The 22,398-nt window shown below is 44.7% G+C and overlaps 1 protein-coding gene and 1 long non-coding RNA gene across 2 annotated transcripts; one reads left to right on the plus strand and one right to left on the minus strand.

Annotated features, from left to right (window-relative positions):
• Nucleotides 1–3,961: 3,961 nt before the first annotated feature.
• LOC134984497 (uncharacterized) lies at nt 3,962–4,862 on the minus strand. Its single transcript, XR_010191757.1, has 3 exons — nt 4,692–4,862; nt 4,375–4,479; nt 3,962–4,126 (listed from the first exon to the last, which is right to left on the minus strand). It is a non-coding gene; the product is annotated as an uncharacterized LOC134984497 (long non-coding RNA).
• A 12,447-nt stretch (nt 4,863–17,309) lies between these two features.
• ING2 (inhibitor of growth family member 2) lies at nt 17,310–21,345 on the plus strand. Its single transcript, XM_063920695.1, has 2 exons — nt 17,310–17,760; nt 20,538–21,345. Exons 1-2 carry the CDS (start codon nt 17,574–17,576, stop codon nt 21,203–21,205), a joined length of 855 nt encoding a protein of 284 aa, XP_063776765.1. The 5' UTR covers nt 17,310–17,573; the 3' UTR covers nt 21,206–21,345.
• The last annotated feature ends 1,053 nt before the right edge of the window (nt 21,346–22,398 follow it).

The following is a 22,398-nucleotide window of genomic DNA, read 5'->3' on the forward strand; positions in this document are numbered from 1 at the left end:
CATAACCATCCAGGCTGTATTTACCAACTTTCTTCTCACCCCCTTGTAAAGCGTGTCTTATACTCACCCCTTCTTTGTGTTCTATGTACATTAACCACTGTATGGCGGGCGTTGAGTAACGCTTCTGCGTCTTGTGATAGTTATCACCCGGTACAAGCGCCAGTGTCTTTTCCTGTAAAAATTTACACCGGTACATGGCCATGCATACGCTCGCCAACGTAACTAATTGAAAAGCCTCGATGTGACGTTTAACCACAACCTTTTTTTTTTTCTTTGTTATTAGAAACTCCTGTTCTGTCATGGCTATAACAGCAGATCTGAAAGCATCACAAGCTTTTTGTAATATTTTCACATCGTCTTTACAATATCGTACGAGCTCTTTTTGAAAGTTAAACGGTTTGTGTACACACTGTTTATACCAAGCTGTAAACTCAGATAATTCATCAGGCATCATGTATTGTGGACCAAAATACTCTATTGACGGCATAGTTCCTATGTAATTTTGGTTATCAGCTGTGTTAAAAAAATGTGGGAAATAACCTTTGGTACCGTCAAACCCCATCGCCTTTGGTAACTTGCTAAGCCGCATGGGTAAAAAATTTAAAGAGTCGATAAATCTTATCTTCAAATCTTTTACCGTGATGCACATTATGTTGCCGCCTCTAGATAATAATTCAATCTTTAATTTCTCCTTAATCAGCTGGCGCAGCACAAAATATGCATCATAGCGACCTGCATTATGGGCTATGAATGTGTAATGCTCAAATTTTGGTTTCATGAATGTCTTTACAAAGTCTTCGATACATGCAACACCCTTAAACTCCCAGTCTTTCTCCCCCATTAATGTTAAAGCGTAACAGTAGTTTGGTATGTGCACACCTGTCTCCTGCATACACTCAAAATCATAAAAGATGTATTTCTTTGTGGGCTCTTCCGGCTTGATGGTTTGTATATAGCACAAATGGTTCGAAAAACCATCAACGAACACCTTACAAATGGGACACTTTAGGCCTCGGCAGTTATGATCTGTTCGCCTGTAGAGACAACACTTGTCACAATATACATGTTCAAGACAGGATATTTTGTGATCAAGAGCTAAAGCTTTGTGTCGCTCTAAACACTCGTTTGATCGACAAAATACCCTACACAACGAACACCTTAAAGCCGTCACACCATCGTCAATACAATCCGGCCTGTGACAAGCCTTACAAAAGAAAAGACAATCGTGATTATTTTTATGATGGTAAGCGCTATGACAACGGATGCAATAATATCGGGCTCCAAGAAACGCTTTGATATCGAGTATCCCATAAAAGTGACAATCGTGATATAGCACAAACAGCGTGTCTTTGTAACGACTGTCCGTACTGTAGTATTTCCAATCATTTTGACTATAATAGAGGAGATTGATTGAGACATTTAAATAATTTTCAAAAATTGCAACATCGCTAAAGCTGACCGCTTTATCAAGCGGCAGATTCAAAGCTTTATGTAGTTGGATCGCTCTCTCCTGTATTACATGGTCATCGGCATTGTTACCTTTATCCAGAAGTTTACAGACGCTAGCGGCCAAACACAGGTTATTACCTATGCTTCTGTAGTCATAGAGGTATCTCTTTCTCTTATTTATTATTAAACTTTGGGGGAGGCGTTGTAAACTTCTCCCAGTCAAGCCAGACCCGGACCTGTTCCTAAAAATACTGATCACAAATCTTAAGCCTGTGGATAATAAGAATTCAGCGTTACTTTGAAGCGTGTTTGTAATCTGATTCAAAAAACTGGCAGCGTCTAATGTTTCTTGCGGCTTACGATGCGAATAGATGGCATTGTGTAACCCACCCCCCTCCAATCTAAGCTGAACGCGGTCGGCCGGATCCACACCCGCAAGGACACCATCGAGCATGGCCTGTATAGCCGTATGAATGGCTCGAACACCCTCTACAAATGATGTAACCCTGTCCAAATTAACAAACCGATAGTGACTGTGGTACTCAACGGCTCTGAAATGCGGTCGTTGTCGTTCATAACTGTTAATTGCCTCTAAGTATACATGTTGCCGACCTTCGTCATTACCGGGTGACTCAACACCGTCTGCATCATCATATATGGGGCTTGCATTGCGCTCAATATTGTCAGCCTGTGATTCGTCATTCGGTAATGCTTGGGGTGGCGATTGGTCTATATCTACATACATTGCGCTCTGCGTACCGCCTACCACATGTTCCCTGTGCCGCTTGCGCTTTCTCAATCTGGTTAATGTTGTTACAGCCTGTTTCACCTTTGCGCGTCGGAATAACTGTGAGATCTTGTATGTTAAACAAGGTTTAATTCGTGGTTTTTTTTTTTTTTTACAGGCATTTAAATTTAAAACACGTTTCAAACCATTGCCTAGCATGCCTAGTCACGGATCAGTTTCATTTATTTCTGCAAAATGATGTATGTTGGCTTTAATAAATTCAGTTGTCTTAACCGACCGATCTATGTATTTTGACATGACATTCATATACGTCTCAACAACTTCTTTAACAATGTCTTGTTTACATTTACTACCGTGGCACACACCTTTAATGTGTTTTAACAAGTATCCGGCTTTTACGCCCATGTTCTCAACATCTTCCCGTATCTTACCCAACAACGCGTAAAATTGTATTTCAGCGTCTTGGCCTAATTGTTCTGAATTTTGACATTCATCAACTATGTCGGGCGCTAGCCCTCGCGCCGGTACACAAGCATCAGCCGATGCGTGTACCAGGGCTGTCGTTGTAAAAATATTGGGAATTGATGTTACACAATCAACCGTTGTAGTATCACCAGGTATTCCTGCAACGGCTGATAATACTTCATCAGAACTATTCTGCGGATCTTGTGTCGTTGACTCTACACAGTTTGTAATAAGCTCTTGCCCATTTATGTCATCAATATCTGATATCACAGGATTGCCAGCTATGTGTCTTGTTTCTGTTTCAGAGCAATCCTGTGTATCGGTAATAGTAATGACATCGGCTTGCGACATTTGCTTAACATTACTTCTTGAGTCAATATTTGATAACAAACCAATGCCTGCTATGTGCCTTGTTTCTGTTTCAGAACAAACCTGTGTATCTGGAATTGTGATTACAGAGGATTGCGATAATTGCTTAACATTACTTCTTGAGAGACGCGATGCCCTCTTAACCTTTACAGTCTTTGTATTACCAGCGACATCCCGGTCTGCAGTGTTAAACGCTGTGTGTTTTGATGTTACAGCAACATCATTACTTACGCATGATACAGTTTGTAACGCGATCCTTCTCCGTTGCGGCTTATCATTTTCGGAATATGACAATTTTCTTTTCAGATCTGTAAATGTTGAATTATGACTTCTCTCATTCGTTCTTGGTCGAGCTGGCTTTCGTTTGTTCGGGACGATACAGCCGTTATGCACAGCCATAACTGATGACCTAGCAACGCCCTTATGTACAATTGCAGGCGTTACGAATTGGTGGTTCTCCGCTTCAGCGGCTGTTGTGCGTTTTGATATTTTCCCGCTTGTACTAGGCCTGTGTATCTGCGCGCATGTATCACTGACTGTTGGTATCGGCGCATAGCGTCTTGCTACAGCGTCATCTGTAATACATATATTATAAAATAAATATAAACGACTCTGCATGTAAATCAGTATTTAAATCACAGCATAACAATATACCATATAACAGTGTTTGATTACACACCTGCTGCTGCGAATTGATGGCTTTCCGTTTCAGCGGCGGTTGTGCGTTTTGATATTTTCCCGCTTGTACTAAGACGGTGTATTTGCGCTACTGTATCACTGCATGTTGGTATTGTCGGCGCATAGCGCATTGCTACAGCATCATCTGTAATACATATATTATAAAATAAATATAAACGCATCTGCCTGTAAATCAGTATTTAAATAACCGCATAACAATATACCATATAACAGTGTTTGATTACACACCTGCTTTATATTCGAATGTTTTAGCACGACCCCCTGTCGCGTGTGGGAAAAACGGTTGCTCATCAACAACATTGCTGTTCTGTATAGAGGTGTTGTGACAATAATCAGGTTTGTTCAATATATCCCGTAGAATACCATCAGCCGTCGCATCATCCATTTTTGTGGCATCTTTAGCCGGTGAAAAAATGAAAAAAAAAAAAAAAATATTACATACGGTATAAAATTAGAATAACATGAAAAAGCGATTCATTACTGAGAATATAAAGTGTGTACAGTTGACAACAAATCAGCACAACTGTACAAGGTTTATTTTTAATTCTTTAGCCGTGGAAAAATAAATAAATAAATAAAAAATAAAATAAAAAAATAAAAAATAAAATAAAATAAAAAATAAATAAAGATATCATGTTACTCACAATCTGGCGCCAATTCCAAAATATTATTAAAATCCGGTATAGCGCTGAAGTCTAAGCCAAAGGGACTATCAACAGACAAATCGAAATTCTCTGTATTTGTGATTACTGTCAAATCGGGGGAAATAAAAATGAGAAAATAATAATTATTTAATAATTACTATTTAATAATTACTTATCAATGTATCCAGACTGTTGTACGTTCATACTATTTAAACTTTTAAAAATGAACAAATTGTAGACCTTGACTATAATTTCATACTATTTAAACTTGAAATATAAATAAAAACGCGTCAATGTCCTTTATAGACATAGCTTACTTTGAGAGGTTTGATAACTTGGCAAAGCATCATCATCATCAGAAGAAGAAGATCTGTTTCTAACCATGAAAGTGTTTTTGTTGTTGATGTTCTGCATTGTCTGTCTCTGAACCAATAATGAAAATGAGAGACGGTTAATATCTATCAAACGAATTAGTTGAAATATTGTGTTGGCGCATTCCCAAAATGAACCACTAGATGTCGCTATTACCACATATTTAAATAACATTCAGACAGCCACATTATTAAAACTATATGTTCTATGTTTTCATACTGCGCTTTGCAACTGTCCAATAGGTTTGAAATATTAACATGTCGCTATTACCACATATTTAAACAGCCTTCAGAGTCATATTTGTAAAATAAAATAAATAAATAAATAAATAAAATAAAAAATGCAATATGTATAAATATAATAATAATAATAATAATAATAATTATGATAATAATAATAATAATAATAATAATAATAATTTTTTGCTGTTGATGTTCTGCATTGTCTGTCTCTGAACCAATAATGAAAATGAGAGACGGTTAATATCTATCAAACGAATTAGTTGAAATAATGTGTTGGCGCATTCCCAAAATGAACCACTAGATGTCGCTATTACCACATATTTAAATAACATTCAGACAGCCACATTAAAACTATATGTTCTATGTGTTACAATGCATCGCTAAACAACAGCATCAATGTGGGTATACCCACATTGATGTTGCTGTTTAGCGATGCATTTCACATATGAGTGCATACTGCGCTTTGCACAATAGGTTTGAAATATTAACATATTATACATGTATGCCTAAAAACAAAGGATGCAATGGCAGGACAGAATCGTGTAACAGTATGTATATCGTGGCATAGAAACAACATATTTAAACAGCCTTCAGAGCCATATTTGTAAAATAAATAAAAAATAAAAAATAAAAAAATGCAATATGTATAAATATAATAATAATAATAATAATTATGATAATAATAATAATAATAATAATAATAATAATAATAACAACAACACTTACCATTATAACTTCAAGTGTGTATAGCGGTGCAGCTTCAGTTGAAATTTCTTCTCAGTGCACTTCAGTGATGTGGTCTGTTCTTATAACACTGGCTGTGAGCCATATGGCCCCCACCAACCTGTGGTACGCCGTCCCACATTTCCAAGATGCTTGGGGCGGGACTTTTAAATATATAAATTCTAGTCTATAATTTAGTAATTGTGATAATTATTTTCAGTTACAATAAAGATATAATCTTTTAGCTGTTTCTTAAATGTCATACACAGCGCATCAAACGCATACCAAATACATTTATATTATATATACAGAAGAAAAAAAAAAAAAAATAAATAAAAAATAAAAATCCTGAGTGGTCTAAACTACTTGTATAGATTGAATGGAAGTCATTCCAAATGGGTATATCTTATACTGTAGAATATGAGGCTCATAAAAAGCGCATAAATTATTTAATAATAAAATGAATTCATAAAAAGCATTATACAGAAGTTCTTATGAACTAATGTACATGAATACAAAATTATTTTATGATTCCATAAATATACACTGGCTTACTGATTTGTAGCTAAAATTACAAAAAATATTGTCTTTGTACATGAATACAAAATTATTTTATGATTCCATAAATATACACGGGCTTACTGATTTGATTAGGACCCATCACCATGATATCTCATTATGGTATGTAATTAATCCAAAAGATGGAAAAATCCGATTTGAGTCAACACATAAACCTGTAGGTGGTGCTAATGTTCCTCTACAGAGATAACAATCGAAAATGGTCATGGTCAAATTATAAGCAATGGTCATGGTCAAATTTGCACATCGTGCTTCTGAGGGGTTTCTGTGACATTTAAAATGACCTTTTAAATTAGTGCCATGTGTGATGAACCCATGCTTCTAAGAATGGTCATGGTTAAATTGTACATCGTGGCTTCTGAGGGGTTTCTGTGACATTTAAAATGACCTTTGTGACATTTTAAAATGACCTTTTAAATTAGAGCCATGTGTGATGATCCCGTGCTTCTAAGAAAATGGCCACGGTCATTAGTGATTATCCTTTTTAAAACTGTAACATGTGTGACTCATGAAGTTTCAGCTGCTGGAATGTAAGAACATTTTGTGTTACAAAAAAAAAAAAAAAAAAAAAAAAGATGTATTTTAAAGTGTGTGTCATATGTGACATTCTGCGACTGGTGCTGCTTGACACTCTGCGATTGGTGTTACGCGAAAATTTTTAATACGGTTTAATATCGAACACTATAAATTTATATAAAATTTTATATAAAATTTTATATTAAGCGATATAAAACACTATCATTTAATATTAAAAGGGGGCGGGTCCTAGGAGAAGTGGGTGTGGTACCTGTCAAGTTTGACAGAAAGGTTGACTTTATCTACTGGCCCCCTCACCTCCTTTCTTAGCAACCCAAACTTTCCACCTGGCCTCTCACTGGGATATTATCAAAATTGGGCGCTAGAGGGACTCTTTAGAGTGGGGCAGTTGGTCCACCCATCTGGGATTAAACAGTTCTCGAAGATACGGGAGAAATGGGAGATCCCACAGACAGATTTCTGGAAGTTCCTACAGGTCCGACACTTCCTATACACAGATAATGTATATCGTGAGGCTTCAAGGGAACTGACCGCGTTTGAAAAAATGTGTGTGGCTCCTATGACTCCCGTACACACTGTCTCCACCCTGTACAAACTCCTAAATGCGTCTGACCCCCTGACACCTCCCCATTTTATTCAAAAGTGGGAGAGGGATCTAAACATCTCACTCTCAGACAAGGAATGGAACTCTATCTTTCTTAAAACACATAAGAGCTCCATCTGTATTCAGGTTAGAGAAACGCAATATAAGATCCTGATGAGGTGGTATAGACACCCCACTCTCTTACACGTCATTTCCCCATCCATATCACCTACCTGTTGGAGATGTCATGGGGACCTAGGCTCTCTACTACACATCTGGTGGACCTGCCCCCTTATAAAAAACTACTGGGATGACGTAATTTCTATCTCTGGTGCTGTTTTACATATTCCCGTCCCATCTGACCCGGCCTTTTGGTTACTAAATCATTCCACCACCCCAATCTCTACCTACAAGTCATCACTATTAAGACACCTAGGCAATGCCGCACGAGCAGTGATCCCCACAATGTGGAAATCTCCCAGTCCCCCCACAAGACATACCTGGTTTTCTAGACTAGATTATTACATGAACATGGAAGATGTCTTAATGAGCGCTGAAGACAGGCGCTCGGAATTTACTGCTCTGTGGTGGCCCTGGATAGATTATAAAACATCGGACTCATATAAGACTTACATTTCCTCTGTAAAATAGAACAGAAGACGGAAATACCTCCCTGACTCAACCTGTACAGGGTCCTAGACGAATAAACTTAATCATTAAAACATTGCACATATCCTACTCTCCTCACCACAACATACTTGGCTCAGTCACCTCACCTCTGTGATGTTTTCTTTCTCTTTCCTCATATTATACACCTATTCTTTATTTTACTTCTTTAACCCAAAATGTTAATGCAGACTACAACTGTATAGAATATGCGATTATCAATATGTATATGTTTATGTTGACACATCATCTCGCTTTGATTGTTACCCAGAAATGTTTACAACCTGTTGTAAGTCTGTATTGTTACAATAAAAACAGATTATACAAAAAAAAAAAGGACGTTTTAACGCCCCTGACGGTGTTTGAGACGCCTGGACAGGTACTAATTGGTTTGCCGGCCGTCTAATGTCGTCAACCGACCTTGCAGCGTGTTGACATTATCACGTAATTCCTTAAATAAGCCATCCATTCCGGTGTCGACTCCCTAGAGAGTGACATCACCATTACAGGCAATTGCTCCGCCTCCTCACCAACATCGTCCTCATACATGTCGACACACACGTACCGACACACAGCACACACACAGGGAATGCTCTGATAGAGGACAGGACCCCACTAGCCCTTTGGGGAGACGGAGAGTTTGCCAGCACACACCAAAAACGCTATAATTATACAGGGACAACCTTTATATAAGTGTTTTTCCCCTTATAGCATTTTAATATATATAGTCATATCGCCAAATAAGTGCCCCCCCTCTCTGTTTTAACCCTGTTTCTGTAGTGCAGTGCAGGGGAGAGCCTGGGAGCCTTCCCACCAGCATTTCTGTGAGGGAAAATAAGAATTTACTTACCGATAATTCTATTTCTCGTAGTCCGTAGTGGATGCTGGGGACTCCGTCAGGACCATGGGGAATAGCGGGCTCCGCAGGAGACAGGGCACATCTAAAAAGCTTTTTAGGTCACATGGTGTGTACTGGCTCCTCCCCCATGACCCTCCTCCAAGCCTCAGTTAGGTACTGTGCCCGGACGAGCGTACACAATAAGGAAGGATCTTGAATCCCGGGTAAGACTCATACCAGCCACACCAATCACACCGTACAACTTGTGATCTGAACCCAGTTAACAGTATGATAACAAAACGAAGTAGCCTCCGAAAAGATGGCTCACAACAATAGTAATAACCCGATTTTTGTAACAATAACTATGTACAAGCATTGCAGACAATCCGCACTTGGGATGGGCGCCCAGCATCCACTACGGACTACGAGAAATAGAATTATCGGTAAGTAAATTCTTATTTTCTCTAACGTCCTAGTGGATGCTGGGGACTCCGTCAGGACCATGGGGATTATACCAAAGCTCCCAAACGGGCGGGAGAGTGCGGATGACTCTGCAGCACCGAATGAGAGAACTCCAGGTCCTCCTTAGCCAGAGTATCAAAATTTGTAAAATTTTACAAACGTGTTCTCCCCTGACCACGTAGCTGCTCGGCAAAGTTGTAATGCCGAGACTCCTCGGGCAGCCGCCCAGGATGAGCCCACCTTCCTTGTGGAATGGGCATCTACATATTTCGTCTGTGGCAGGCCTGCCACAGAATGTGCAAGCTGAATTGTACTACAAATCCAGCGTGCAATAGACTGCTTAGAAGCATGAGCACCCAGCTTGTTGGGTGTATACAGTATAAACAGCAAGTCAGACTTTCTGACTCCAGCCGTCCTAACTATATATATATATATATATATATATTTTTTAGGGCCCTGACCACGTCTAGTAACCTGGAGTCCTCCAAGTCCCTAGTAGCCGCAGGCACCACAAGAGGTTGTTTCAGGTGAAAACGCTGACACCCCTTTATGAAGAAACTGGAGACGAGTCCCAGTTCTGTCCTGTTCAAATGGAAAATTTTAATATGGGCTTTTGTAAGACAAAGCCGCCCATTCTGACAATCGCCTGGCCGAGGCCAGGGCTAACAACATGGTCACTTCCCATGTGAGATATTTGTCAACAGCATGGTCACTTTCCATGTGAGATATTTCAAATCCACAGATTTGAGCGGTTCAAACCAATATGATTTTAAGAAATCCCAACACTATGTTGAGATCTCACGGTGCCCCTAGGGGCACAAAAAAACTGTATATGCAATACATCCTTTACAATCTGGACTTCAGGAACTGAAGTCAATTCTTTCTGGAAGAAAATCTACAGGGCCGAAATTTAAATGTTAATGAACCCCAATTTGAGGTCCAAAACACTCCTGTTTTCAGGAAGTGTAGAAATCGACCTAGTTGAATTTCCGTCGTGGAGCCTTCCTGGCCTCACCCACGCAACATATTTTCACCACATGTGGTGATGACGTTGTGCGGTCACCTCCTTCCTGGCTTTGACCAAGGTAGGTATGACCTCTTATGGAATGCCTTTTCCCCTCAGGATCCGGCATTCAACCGCCATGCCGTCAAACGCAGCCGCGGTAAGTCTTGGAATAGACATGGTACTTGCTGAATCAAGTCCCTTCTTAGCTCCCCAGGCCCTTAGTCCTCTGTGAGCATTTCTTGAAGTTCCGGGTACCAAGTCCCTCTTGGCCAATCCGGAGCCACTAGTATAGTTCATACTCCTCTATGTCTTATAATTCTCAATACCCTGGTTATGAGAAACAGAGGAGGGAACACATACACAGACTGGTACACCCACGGTGTTACCAGAACATCCACAGCTATCGCCTGAAGGTCTCATGACCTGGCGGAATACCTGTCCCGTTTTTTGTTCGGGCGGGACGCCATCATGTCCACCTTTGGTCTTTGTGGACCGTTGGCAATCATGTTGAAAAACTTCCCTATGAAGTTTCCACTCTCCCGGGTGGAGGTCATGCCTGCTGAGGAAGTCTGCTTCCCAGTCGTCCACTCCCGGAAAGAACACTGCTGACAGTGCTATCACATGATTTTCCGCCTAGCGAAAAATCCTTGCAGTTTTCACTGCCCTCCTGCTTCTTGTGCCGCCCTTCTGTTTACGTGGGCGACTGCCGTGATGTTATCCCACTGGATCAATACCGGCTGACCTTGAAGCAGAGGTCTAGCTAAGTTTAGAGCATTATAAATTTGCTCTAAGCTTATTTATGCGGAGAGAATTCTCCAGACTTAATCACACTTCCCTGGAAATTTTTTCCCTGTGTGACTGTTCCCCAGCCTCTCAGGCTGGCCTCCGTGGTCACCGGCATCCAATCCTGAATGCCGAATCTGCGGCCCTCTAGAAGATGAGCACTCTGTAATCACCACAGGAGAGACACCCTTTTCCTTGGATATAGGGTTATCCGCTGATGCATCTGAGGATGCGATCCGGACCATTTGTCCAGCAGATCCCACTGAAGAGTTCTTGCGGGAAATCTGCCGAATGGAATTGCTTCGTAATAAGCCACCATTTTTACCAGGACTCTTGTGCAATGATGCACTGACACTTTTCCTGGTTTTAGGAGGATCCCGATTAGCTCGGATAACTCCCTGGTTTTCTCCACTGGGAGAAACACGTTTTTCTGGACTGTGTCCAGAATCTTCCCTAGGAACAGTAGACGTGTCGTCGGAAAAAGCTGCGATTTTGGAATATTTAGAATCCACTCGTGCTGTCGTAGAACTACTTAAGATAGTGCTACTCCGACCTCCAACTGTTCTCTGGACCTTGCCCTTATCAGGAAAGCGTCCATGTTTCTTTTAAGAAAAATCCTCATTCCGGCCATTACCTTGGTAAAGACCCGGGGCGCCGTGGACAATCCAAACGGCAGCGTCTGAACTGATAGTGACAGTTCTGTACCAGGAACCTGAAGTACCCTTGGTGAGAAGGGCAAATTTGGACCTGTAGGTAAACGTCCCTGATATCCAGTGACATCATATCGTCCCCTTCTTCCTGGTTCGCTATCACTGCTCCGAGTGACTCCATCTTGATTTGAACGCTTGTATGTAAGTGTTCAAATATTTCAGATCTCACCGAGCCGGTTGGCTTCAGTACCACAATATAGTGTGGAATACTACCCCCTTCCTTGTTGTAAGAAGGGTACTTTGATTATCACCTGCTGGGAATACCGCCTGTGAATTGTGTGAGGGGGAGACGTCTCGAATTTCCAATGTACACCTGGGATATTACATGTAGGATCCCGGAGTTCCCTTGCGAGTGTTGCTGAAACTCTTGAGATGACCCCCTACCGCACCTGAGTCCGCTTGTACGGCCCCAGCGTTATGCTGCGGACTTGGCAGAAGCCGTGAGGAGCTTCTGTTCCTGGGAATGAGCTGCTTGCTGCAGTCTTCTTCCCTTTCCTCTCCCCCTGGGCAGATATGACTGGCCTTCGCCCGCCTGCCCGTATGGGGACGAAAGGACTGAGACTGAAAAGACTGTGTCCTTTTCTGCCAATATGTGACTCGGGGTAACAAAAGGTGGATTTTTCAGCTGTTGCCATGGCCACCAGGTCCAATGGACCGCCCCTTTATACGGCAATACTTCCATATGCCGTCTGGAATCTGCCTCACCTGACCACTGTCGTGTCTTCGTCTGGCAGATATGTACATCACATTTACTCTTGATGCCAGAATGCAAATATGCCTCTGCGCATCACACATATATAGAAATGCATCCTTAAAATGCTCTATAGACAATAAAATCCTGTCCCTGTCAAGGGTATCAAAATTTTCAGTCAGGAAATCCGACCAAGCCCCCTCAGCGCTGCACATCCAGGCTGAGGCGATTGCTGGTCGTAGTATAACAACAGTATGTGTGTATATACTGTTATGATATTTTCCAGCTTCCTATCAGCTGGCTCCTTGAGGGCGGCCGTATCTGGAAACGGTAACGCCATGTTTTTTTATAAGCGTGTGAGCGCCTTGTCCACCCTAAGGTGTGTTTTCCAACTCGCCCTTATTACTGGCGGGAAAAAGGGTATACCGCCCATAACTTTCTGTCGGAGGAACCCCACGTATCATCACACACTTCATTTAATTTATCTGATTCAGGCAAAACTACAAGTAGTTTATTCCCACCCTACAAAATACCCTTATTTGTGGTACTTGTGGTATCAGAAATACGTAACACCTCCTTCATTGCCCTTAACATGTAACTTGTGGCCCTAAAGGAAAAATACGTTTGTTTCTTCACCGTCGACACTGGGGTCAGTGTCCGTGTCAGTGTCTGTCGACCGACTGAGGTAAATGGGCGTTTTTACAAGCCCCTGACGGTGTCTGGGACGCCTGGACCGATACTAATTTGTCCGCCGGCTGTCTCATGTCGTCAACCGGCTTGCAGCGTGTTGACATTATCACGTAATTCCATAAGTAAGCCATCCATTCTGGTGTCGACTCCCTAGAGAGTGACATCACCATTACAGGCAATTTTCTCCGTCTCCTCACCAACATTTTCCTCATACATGTCGACACACACGTACCGACCTACAGCACACACATACAGGGAATGCTCTGATAGAGGACAGGACCCACTAGCCCTTTGGGGAGACAGAGGGAGAGTTTGCCAGCACACACCAAAAACGCCATAATGTATATAACAACCCTAGAAGGTGTTGTTTCTATATATGGGCTCTTAATATATAATTATATCGCCAATTTATGCCTCCCTTCTCTTTAACCCTGTTTCTGTAGTGCAGGGGAGAGTGGGAGCCTTCCTCACCAGCGGAGCTGGTCAGGAAAATGGCGCTGAGTGCTGAGGAGAATAAGCTCCGCCCCTTTCACGGCGGGCTTTTCTCCCGGTTATTAGGAAAACTGGCCTGGGTTAAATACATACATATAGCCTTAATGGCTATATGTGATGTATTTATTTGCCAAATAGGTATTTATATTGCTGCCCAGGGCGCCCCCAGCAGCGCCCTGCACCCTCCGTGACCGTGTCAGTGAGCCGTGTAGCAACAATGGCGCACAGCTGCAGTGCTGTGCGCTACCTCTCTGAAGACTGTGAAGTCTTCTGCCGCCTGTTTCCGGACCTCCGTTCCGCCGTCTTTCTTCAGCGTCTGTAAGGGGGATCGGCGGCGCGGCTCCGGGACGAACCCCAGGCTGACCTGTGTTCCGACTCCCTCTGGAGCTCAGTGTCCAGTAGCCTAAAACTTCAATCCTCCTGCACGCAGGTGAGTTGCAAGTCTCTCCCCTAAGTCCCTCGTTGCAGTGATCCTGTCGCCAGCAGGAATCACTGATTAGAAACCTAAAAAAAAACTTTACTAAACAGCTCCTTAAGAGAGCCATCCAGTTTGCACCCTTCTCGGACGGGCACAAAAACCTAACTGAGGCTTGGAGGAGGGTCATGGGGGGAGGAGCCAGTACACACCATGTGACCTAAAAAGCTTTTTAGATGTGCCCTGTCTCCTGCGGAGCCCGCTATTCCCCATGGTCCTGACGGAGTCCCCAGCATCCACTAGGACGTTAGAGAAAATGGCGCTGTGTGCTGAGGAGAATAGGCCCCGCCCCCTTTTCGGCGGGCTTCTTCTCCCGTTTTTCTGAGACCTGGCAGGGGTTAAATACATCCATATAGCCCCCAGGGGCTATATGTGATGTATTTTTAGCCAGAATAAGGTACTATCATTGCTGCCCAGGGCGCCCCCCCCAGCGCCCTGCACCCTCAGTGACCGCTGCTATGAAGTGTGCTGACAACAATGGCGCACAGCTGCAGTGCTGTGCGCTACCTTATGAAGACTGAAAAGTCTTCTGCCGCCGGTTTCTGGACCTCTTCACTTTTCGGCATCTGCAAGGGGGTCGGCGGCGCGGCTCCGGGACGAACCCCAGGGTGAGACCTGTGTTCCGACTCCCTCTGGAGCTAATGGTGTCCAGTAGCCTAAGAAGCCAATCCATCCTGCACGCAGGTGAGTTCACTTCTCTCCCCTAAGTCCCTCGATGCAGTGAGCCTGTTGCCAGCAGGACTCACTGAAATTTAAAAAACCTAACAAAACTTTTACTCTAAGCAGCTCTTTAGGAGAGCCACCTAGATTGCACCCTTCTCGGCCGGGCACAAAAATCTAACTGAGGCTTGGAGGAGGGTCATAGGGGGAGGAGCCAGTGCACACCACCTGATCCTAAAGCTTTTACTTTTGTGCCCTGTCTCCTGCGGAGCCGCTATTCCCCATGGTCCTGACGGAGTCCCCAGCATCCACTAGGACGTCAGAGAAATATACTTTTATTCTAAGCAGCTCAGGAGAGCCACCTAGCCTGCACCCTTCTCGTTCGGGCACAAAAATCTAACTGAGGCTTGGAGGAGGGTCATAGGGGGAGGAGCCAGTGCACACCACCTGATCCTAAAGCTTTTATTCTTGTGCCCTGTCTCCTGCGGAGCCGCTATTCCCCATGGTCCTTACGGAGTCCCAGCATCCACTAGGACGTCAGAGAAAATATAACTTTTTTAGCCAGTCTAACCTTCAGTAACATGCTGCCCAGGGAGCCCCCCCTGCGCCCTGCACCCTGTAAGTGCCGTTGGAAGTATGTGTGGGAGCATGGCGCGCAGCGCGACCGCTGCGCTGTACCTCGTTACTGAAGTCTTCTGCCGTCACTGAAGTCTTCTGTTCTTCTATATACTCACCCGGCTTCTTTCTTCTGGCTGCTGTGAGGGGGTTGACAGCGCGGCTCCGGGAACAAGCAGCTAGGCGGACCAAGTGATCGAACCCTCTGGAGCTAATGGTGTCCAGTAGCCAAAGAAGCAGAGCCTTTAACTCAGAAAAAGTAGGTCTGACTTCTCTCCCCTCACTCCCACGAAGCATGGAGCATGTAGCCAGCAGGTCTCCCTGAAAATAAAAAACCTAACATAAAGAGCTAGATGCATCATCGCCTGGAAAGTGATAAAATGAAGAGTGAAAAAGTACCAGCCAATCAGCTCCTAACTGCCATTTTTCAAACACAGCCTGTGACATGGAAGTTAGGAGCTGATTGGCTGGCACTTTTTCACTCTCCATTTTATCACTTTCCAAGCAATGATGCATCTGGGCCAAAGTCTTTTCAGAGAAACTCAGGAGAGCTTCCCTAGTGTGTGTCCAGTCTCTCTGGGCACAGAATCTGAGGTCTGGAGGAGGGGCATAGAGGGAGGAGCCAGTTCACACCCATTCAACGTCTTATAGTGTGCCCATGTCTCCTGCGGATCCCGTCTATACCCCATGGTCCTTTTGGACTCCCCAGCATCCTCTAGGACGTAAGCGAAAGGGGCGTGACCACACCACTTTACCCGTGGCCACGTCCCCTTTTTGAATTTGACCCGCTTTTTATGTATAAAATGTTGGAGGGTATGTAAGACGCCGCCTATGAACTTTCACCTTAGTGACTGGGAAAGTGAGTAACTGATGATGTTGGGGGGCAGTAGGCAGAAATTTTGCCTAGGGTGCCAAGAAACCTTGCACCGACCCTGAAAAGACCCCATGCGGAGGTGGAAACACACACAGCAGTAGGTATGATGCCAGCAGCAGAACATATGTGTGCGTATGCACATAAGCATGTACGCATACCCTCCTTTTTAGCTGGTACATTGAAAGTATAGGAAAGGCGGCGTGGTCACGCCGCTTTACCCCCGTGGCCACGCCCTCTTTACCCTGTGGTTACGCCCCCTTTCCTAATTTGTATTTTGTACCAGTTTTTATGTGTAAAATGTTGGAGAGTATGATGTATGTACAGTATGGCTATGGTAAGGCTGTACTGAACAACACTAACGGAAATCAATGTCGGACTTTTGAGCAACATAAATAAGCTCCACCCACAATCTGCCCAAATACTAACCCTCCTACTTGTGGCCAAATCCCGCCCCTGGGGGAGCGCCTAATGGGAGGAGGTTACAATGTTAGGGTGTTCCTGTGAGATAGCAATAGACGGTCGGAACGGAAGTGTGCTTTGTGCGATGCATAAACATGAACGTGTACTGTTGTGGCCCTCTTCACCCGTGTGCCGTGCTCCGGCATTATGGGTAACGAGCAATGCTAGGTACAAATGGCCGGTGAGGAGGGGGGGCGCTATCTAGGTGCCCCGGTGTGACTGAGCGCAGCGGGCATCCAGCTGTGCTACACAGGGTGGCGGCACTCAGAGGGCACTGACTGGCAATGACGGTGACTAGCGAGTGTCAGCAGCTACTCCGCCAACAGCAAGCGGAAGAGTTAAAGGTGTGGGCGCGGCCTACCTGCCTCCACGCCCCGCCCTCTTCCTGGTCGCGCCCACATTTTATGCCCATATCCAATCAGCGCTAGCTCCGTGAAATGCGGGAAAATCCGAACACAATAAAATGGAGAGAAAAAGGGGCGTCCTGCCCTATAAGGGGATGACCGCGCATGCGCAGTTCCACAGCTACGGCCGCCGGGTTCCAAATTGGAATGAGGCCCCAGGAATAGAGCGGAGGAGAGTGGGGACGGAGCGGGGCGGCAGCAGCAGAGACAGCGCCAGGAGCGGGGTGCACAGAGCTCCGCCTCACCCCACGTCTCAGTAACTACTCCCCGGGGAAGTCGCCCCCTGGACGGATCCTCCGTGCTCCCGGAACCTTGCTGGATGCTCTGATCCCGGGACTATGCTAGGGCAGCAACAGCAGCCGCAGGCGTTCTCTCTGTCCCCGGGGGCCAGCAGCGGCGGCGGGGGGACGGAGGAGAGCCAGCTGGTCGAATACGTGGAGGAGTACTTGGAGTGCATAGAGTCCCTGCCGCTGGAGATCCAGAGGACCGTGTCCCTGCTGCGGGAGATCGACACCAAGTACCGAGGTGAGGACTCTACACGTGGCCGGGGTACCCCCCAGCACAGCCCCTGCCTCCTCACCCCCGGAGCCGGGGCACACTGCGCTTTGTCCGGGCACCGGAGGTGTAAACGAGTGTGCGCAGCCCAGTGCCCGGCCTCCTGTCCGCCCCCTTCCCTGGGCATCACCGTGCCCCTCTCCCGGGCACATCCCCCGGCTGCCCCCCAGCTGACAGCTGCACAGCACCGGCGCCCCGGGTGACGCTCTAGCGTCTTCCCAGCCATTTTGATAGCTGGAATCGCTGCCGCCCGCCTAGCCCGCACTCGGTGACCCCACAAGTCGCAGCATGCCAGCGCAGCCCGGGTCTAACCGGTGCTATTGCCACTGTGGGGCTAGTCACTGGCATGCCAGTTTCTGCTGCTGTTTTGACAACAGAGGTTGGCTGGGACTTGTAGTCCCACAACAGCACGGGAGAGACTCAGACTCTGTGCAGTAACATGAGCTCGGGTCTGCCAGGGCCCCGCGTGTAGGTGGCTGGGCGCCTAATGCTGCACAGTACTGTACGTGTGATACACTGGGGTGCGCCCATGTGTTATATACATTGTGTTATCCCCCCTATATACCGCACTGTGAGCTGCTGCTGCTGTACATACACTGTCACTGGGCACAGCGGCGTCACATCCGGGGGTGGGGGGGCCTCCGTCTTGTCCCGCCCACTATGGGCAGGGTGCATACCAGCTCCATAACGTCATGTGTGCCCGTTATCTATAGCCCACCTCATGGTGGTGCCCCCTGTACAGCTACTGCCCGCTCCATGTGTGTATATCCATCCCACCCACTATCTATAGCTCCTCTCATGGCAATGCCCACTGTATTACCCGCACATGAGCTATAGCCCTCCTCATGGCAGTATTCCCGTACAACCGCACTTCCTGCTGACGTGTGTGTGTGTGTGTGTGTGTGTGTGTGTGTGTGTGTGTGTGTGTGTGTGTGTATGAGAAAAAAAAATATATATATATATAGAGAGAGAGAAATGTCTCATCCATTCCCTATAGATTATTTGATAGCAATGCCCATGTACTGCCCACTGTCTATAAACCAGACATAGCCCACTTCATGGCAGTGCTCCTGTACAGCCTCACTGACCACTTCCCAATGTATGCATGTGCGTGTATGTATAGATCACACCCATTAGTATCGCATGGCAATGCCCATGTACTGCCCACTGCATGGCAGTGCACATGTACTGCCTTCTTCCCAATATACATGCAGCCCACCACAATGCAGTTCCCATGTACAGTATCACTGCATGCTGACAATATCTAATACCCATAATACATGGCCTTGTTTACCTGCTGTCACTGACTTCCAGGTTATAAAGACATGACCCTGGGAAGGTTCCCATTGTGCAAAACAAACTCTTTCCTTCACTGTAGATGTATTTGTACCCTCTGTTTTGATAATCTATACCTTGGTTAATATTTATTTAGCAGTATTTGTGTTCTATCATGTCTGCGTTATGCAGATATGATGACGCCTGCCAGGAAGGTGTGTGTGGTGTACCTTGTTTATATCCACATGGCAAACTGATGTCCTCATAAAAGCCAACAACTCTGGGAAGCCCCACAGGCCCATCTACTGATGGACCCCGTGGCTGATTGTTGTTAATTTATCAAGTTTGTCGTCTAACTGCCTTCTTTTTGTCTTTCTACATGTTTGGGTGATTGTTTCTTTCTAATCTCAAATAATGATTTTCTCTTTGAAATACACTTATGTCCTTATATTGTGCATTGTGAAGCAGAGAAAATGTTGGTTAAAAATAGTTACTTTTCTTCTGTTAGGTGCATGCCAATACTGCATTGGATATACTGCATAAGTAAATATCTGCACAGTAGCAAGCTTGCGTTATTGTGTATATATGTTTTGTAGCATTGTGTTTATACTAAAATATAGCAGGGGTTTGTTTGTTTTTTGAGAAATACAATGGCTGTATTATGGTTTGAAGTCCTACTGAAACTCCACAGACCAGCTCTATTAGGTACTGTAATTGCTTCAAACTGGGAGGCATTTGATATGCCGGCTGTTGGGATCCTGGCGCTCATCATACCGACGCCGGAATCCCGACAGCCGGCATACCAATGACTGTTCTCCCTCTTGGTGTCCACGACACCCTTGGAGGGAGAATAAATAGTGTGGCACGCGTGCCCGCAATGGGCTCTTTTGCGCTCACCCAGCTACCTGGTCGGGATCCCAAGCGCCGGCATAACATACTACACACCTTTAAACTAGTATGTTAAGGTCCTTTTGCTTTTTTCCATTTTTAGTAATTTTTGCAGTGTATTTGAAAACTAAATTCTCCCATTTAAAATGAAATTGTGCTTTATTGTTAGTAACTGGCTGGGTATGTGTTACCACCGCTGGGGATCCCGGAGGTCAGCATACGGACCACAGGATCCCGGCGGCGGAATGGTGGGGGGGAGAGGGTGAGTGCAACAAGCCCCTTGCAGGACACCCATGAGTGGGAATAGTCCCTGCTAGTCAGCATTTAGAGGGGTGCGGTATGTAGCCGTCTCCTGACTGCCGGTCATATAACTATGTCCCGTAATAATGTCATAGCACATTCAATAGTGACACGTTACAATGTAATTCGATTAACATAAAAGGATCAGGGTCTTATTGCCATGGTTAGATGTTATAATCGTAAGTGTACAGTTGGTATATGTTGGCAAATAATAAAATGGTTTGTGTATGAGGGTTGGGGATATATTTGATAAGCTGTTTATGGACTTTCCTTTATGTTTGCAGAGGCTCTGAAGGAGATAGATGAGGTCTCGGAGAAACATTCACATGAAAGTGATCCACACCAAAAGAAGCGTCTGCTACAGCAACTTCAGAGGGCTCTGATAGTGACGCAGGAGCTTGGTGATGATAAAATACAGCTAGTAACACAGGTGTTGGAGATGGTAGAAAATAGGTCCAAGCAGATTGATGCCCAGTGCCGAGGTTTCTTTGAACCAGAGGAAAATGAGAAATCCATAGAAAAGACCAAAGTCGAATCCAGCACAGCAGAGCGCTCGACCCGAAGGCCTCGCCGGCAGCGCAATAGTGAGAGTCGGGACTTGTGTCACATGGTCAATGGAACAGATGATGGTGATGACCCACCCAAAGAAAAGAAAGCAAAATCTTCCAAGAAGAAGAAACGAACCAAAACCAAGCAAGATAGGGAGATGTCTCCTATACCCTTTGCAATTGATCCCAATGAGCCAACATACTGCTTATGTAATCAAGTTTCCTATGGGGAAATGATAGGATGTGACAATGAGGAATGCTCCATAGAGTGGTTCCATTTCTCCTGTGTTGGACTGACATATAAACCAAAGGGCAAGTGGTATTGTCCTGACTGCAGAGGAGACAATGAAAAAACAATGAACAAAAATACAGAAAAAACAAAGAGAGATAGGAGATCGAGATAGTGTAGGGATTTTTCTTTTTTTAATTGTTTCCTGTGTAGTGTATATATATAATTTTTTTCTTTTGGATATGGGGCTATATTTTAGGTAAATGAACTCCTTTTTAAATAGCATTGCAATATTAAAAGTTGTTTGGGTTGTGATTACTTTGTTTTTTCCAGCAAAAGCAACTGATTTTTAGACTGAACCAGCAAAACAAAAAAAGTTGTGTTAAATGCCGAGACGTGCTGCATTGTCTAATTGTAAATCCTATTTTTTACGTTGGAGCAGTGTAGAATTCTTGCACTTGGCTGTGCTCTTTCTCTAGAGCTACATGAGTGTGTGTTGATAAATAGAGCGCAAATTTCTGCAAGACTATTTCCGTAAATGCTCGCTTTAAAAGGAGGGTACTGCTAATGGGGCACATAGATATATAGCTATCATGTACATTTTATTATGGTTTTGTAGCCCAGAAAAAGGGTCCCTTTCCTACTAAAGCTGTATTATTTCATACAAAATCTCATTCACCTCTCTAGCCTGAGCTACCAAACTGGTCTATGCAGGGAAGGAAGTGTGGTGGGAAGCGGAAAGCTAGATCTACCCCAAGCCTCGAGGTTTCTGCTTGTAATTGGCAGTGGAAAAATGGATCTATCTGAGTAGCCAGCAGCAAGTTTATATTGGACCACTTGGAATTGGGGCAAAAATAATAGTGGTAATGCACCTTGATAAGGTTACATTATTAGTGCTGGCATATAATGGGTGTAGTATGGTATGCCGGCGGTCGGGTTCCCGGCGACCAGCATACCGGCGCCGGGAGCCCGACCGCCGGCATACCGACAGTGTGACGGGTGCAAATGAGCCCCTTGCGGTCACGCCACACTATTCTATATTTTATTCTCCCTCCAGGGGGGTCGTGGACCCCCACGAGGGAGAATAAGTGTCGGTATGCCGGCGCCGGTATACTGTGCGCCGGGATCCCGACAGCCGGCATACTGAAGACCACCCCATATAATAACCTAACTGTAGTCATTCTAATGTCCAGCACGTTAGAGCAGCCTTTGGTTCCATAGTTACTCTACAATGTGTTTGCCAGGAGCCATTACAAGTACTTTGTGAATCTTGCCAACAGTATTATTATGCACTACTCTTGGTTCCCTGCAGGAGCATTGCATAAGAGGTTGTTTCTTACAGCCTTTCACCAAATGTGGACAGGGTAG

The sequence above is a fragment of the Pseudophryne corroboree genome, chromosome 1 (assembly GCF_028390025.1).
Source record: "Pseudophryne corroboree isolate aPseCor3 chromosome 1, aPseCor3.hap2, whole genome shotgun sequence".
In the NCBI taxonomy this organism is placed as follows: Eukaryota; Metazoa; Chordata; class Amphibia; order Anura; family Myobatrachidae; genus Pseudophryne; species Pseudophryne corroboree.

Coding starts and splice junctions, on each gene's coding strand:
- ING2 (XM_063920695.1), top strand. CDS start 17,574: ATGCTAGGGCAGCAACAGCAGCCGCAGGCGTTCTCTCTGTCCCCGGGG. Junction 17,761..20,537: donor GATCGACACCAAGTACCGAG/GTGAGGACTCTA, acceptor TTATGTTTGCAG/AGGCTCTGAAGGAGATAGAT.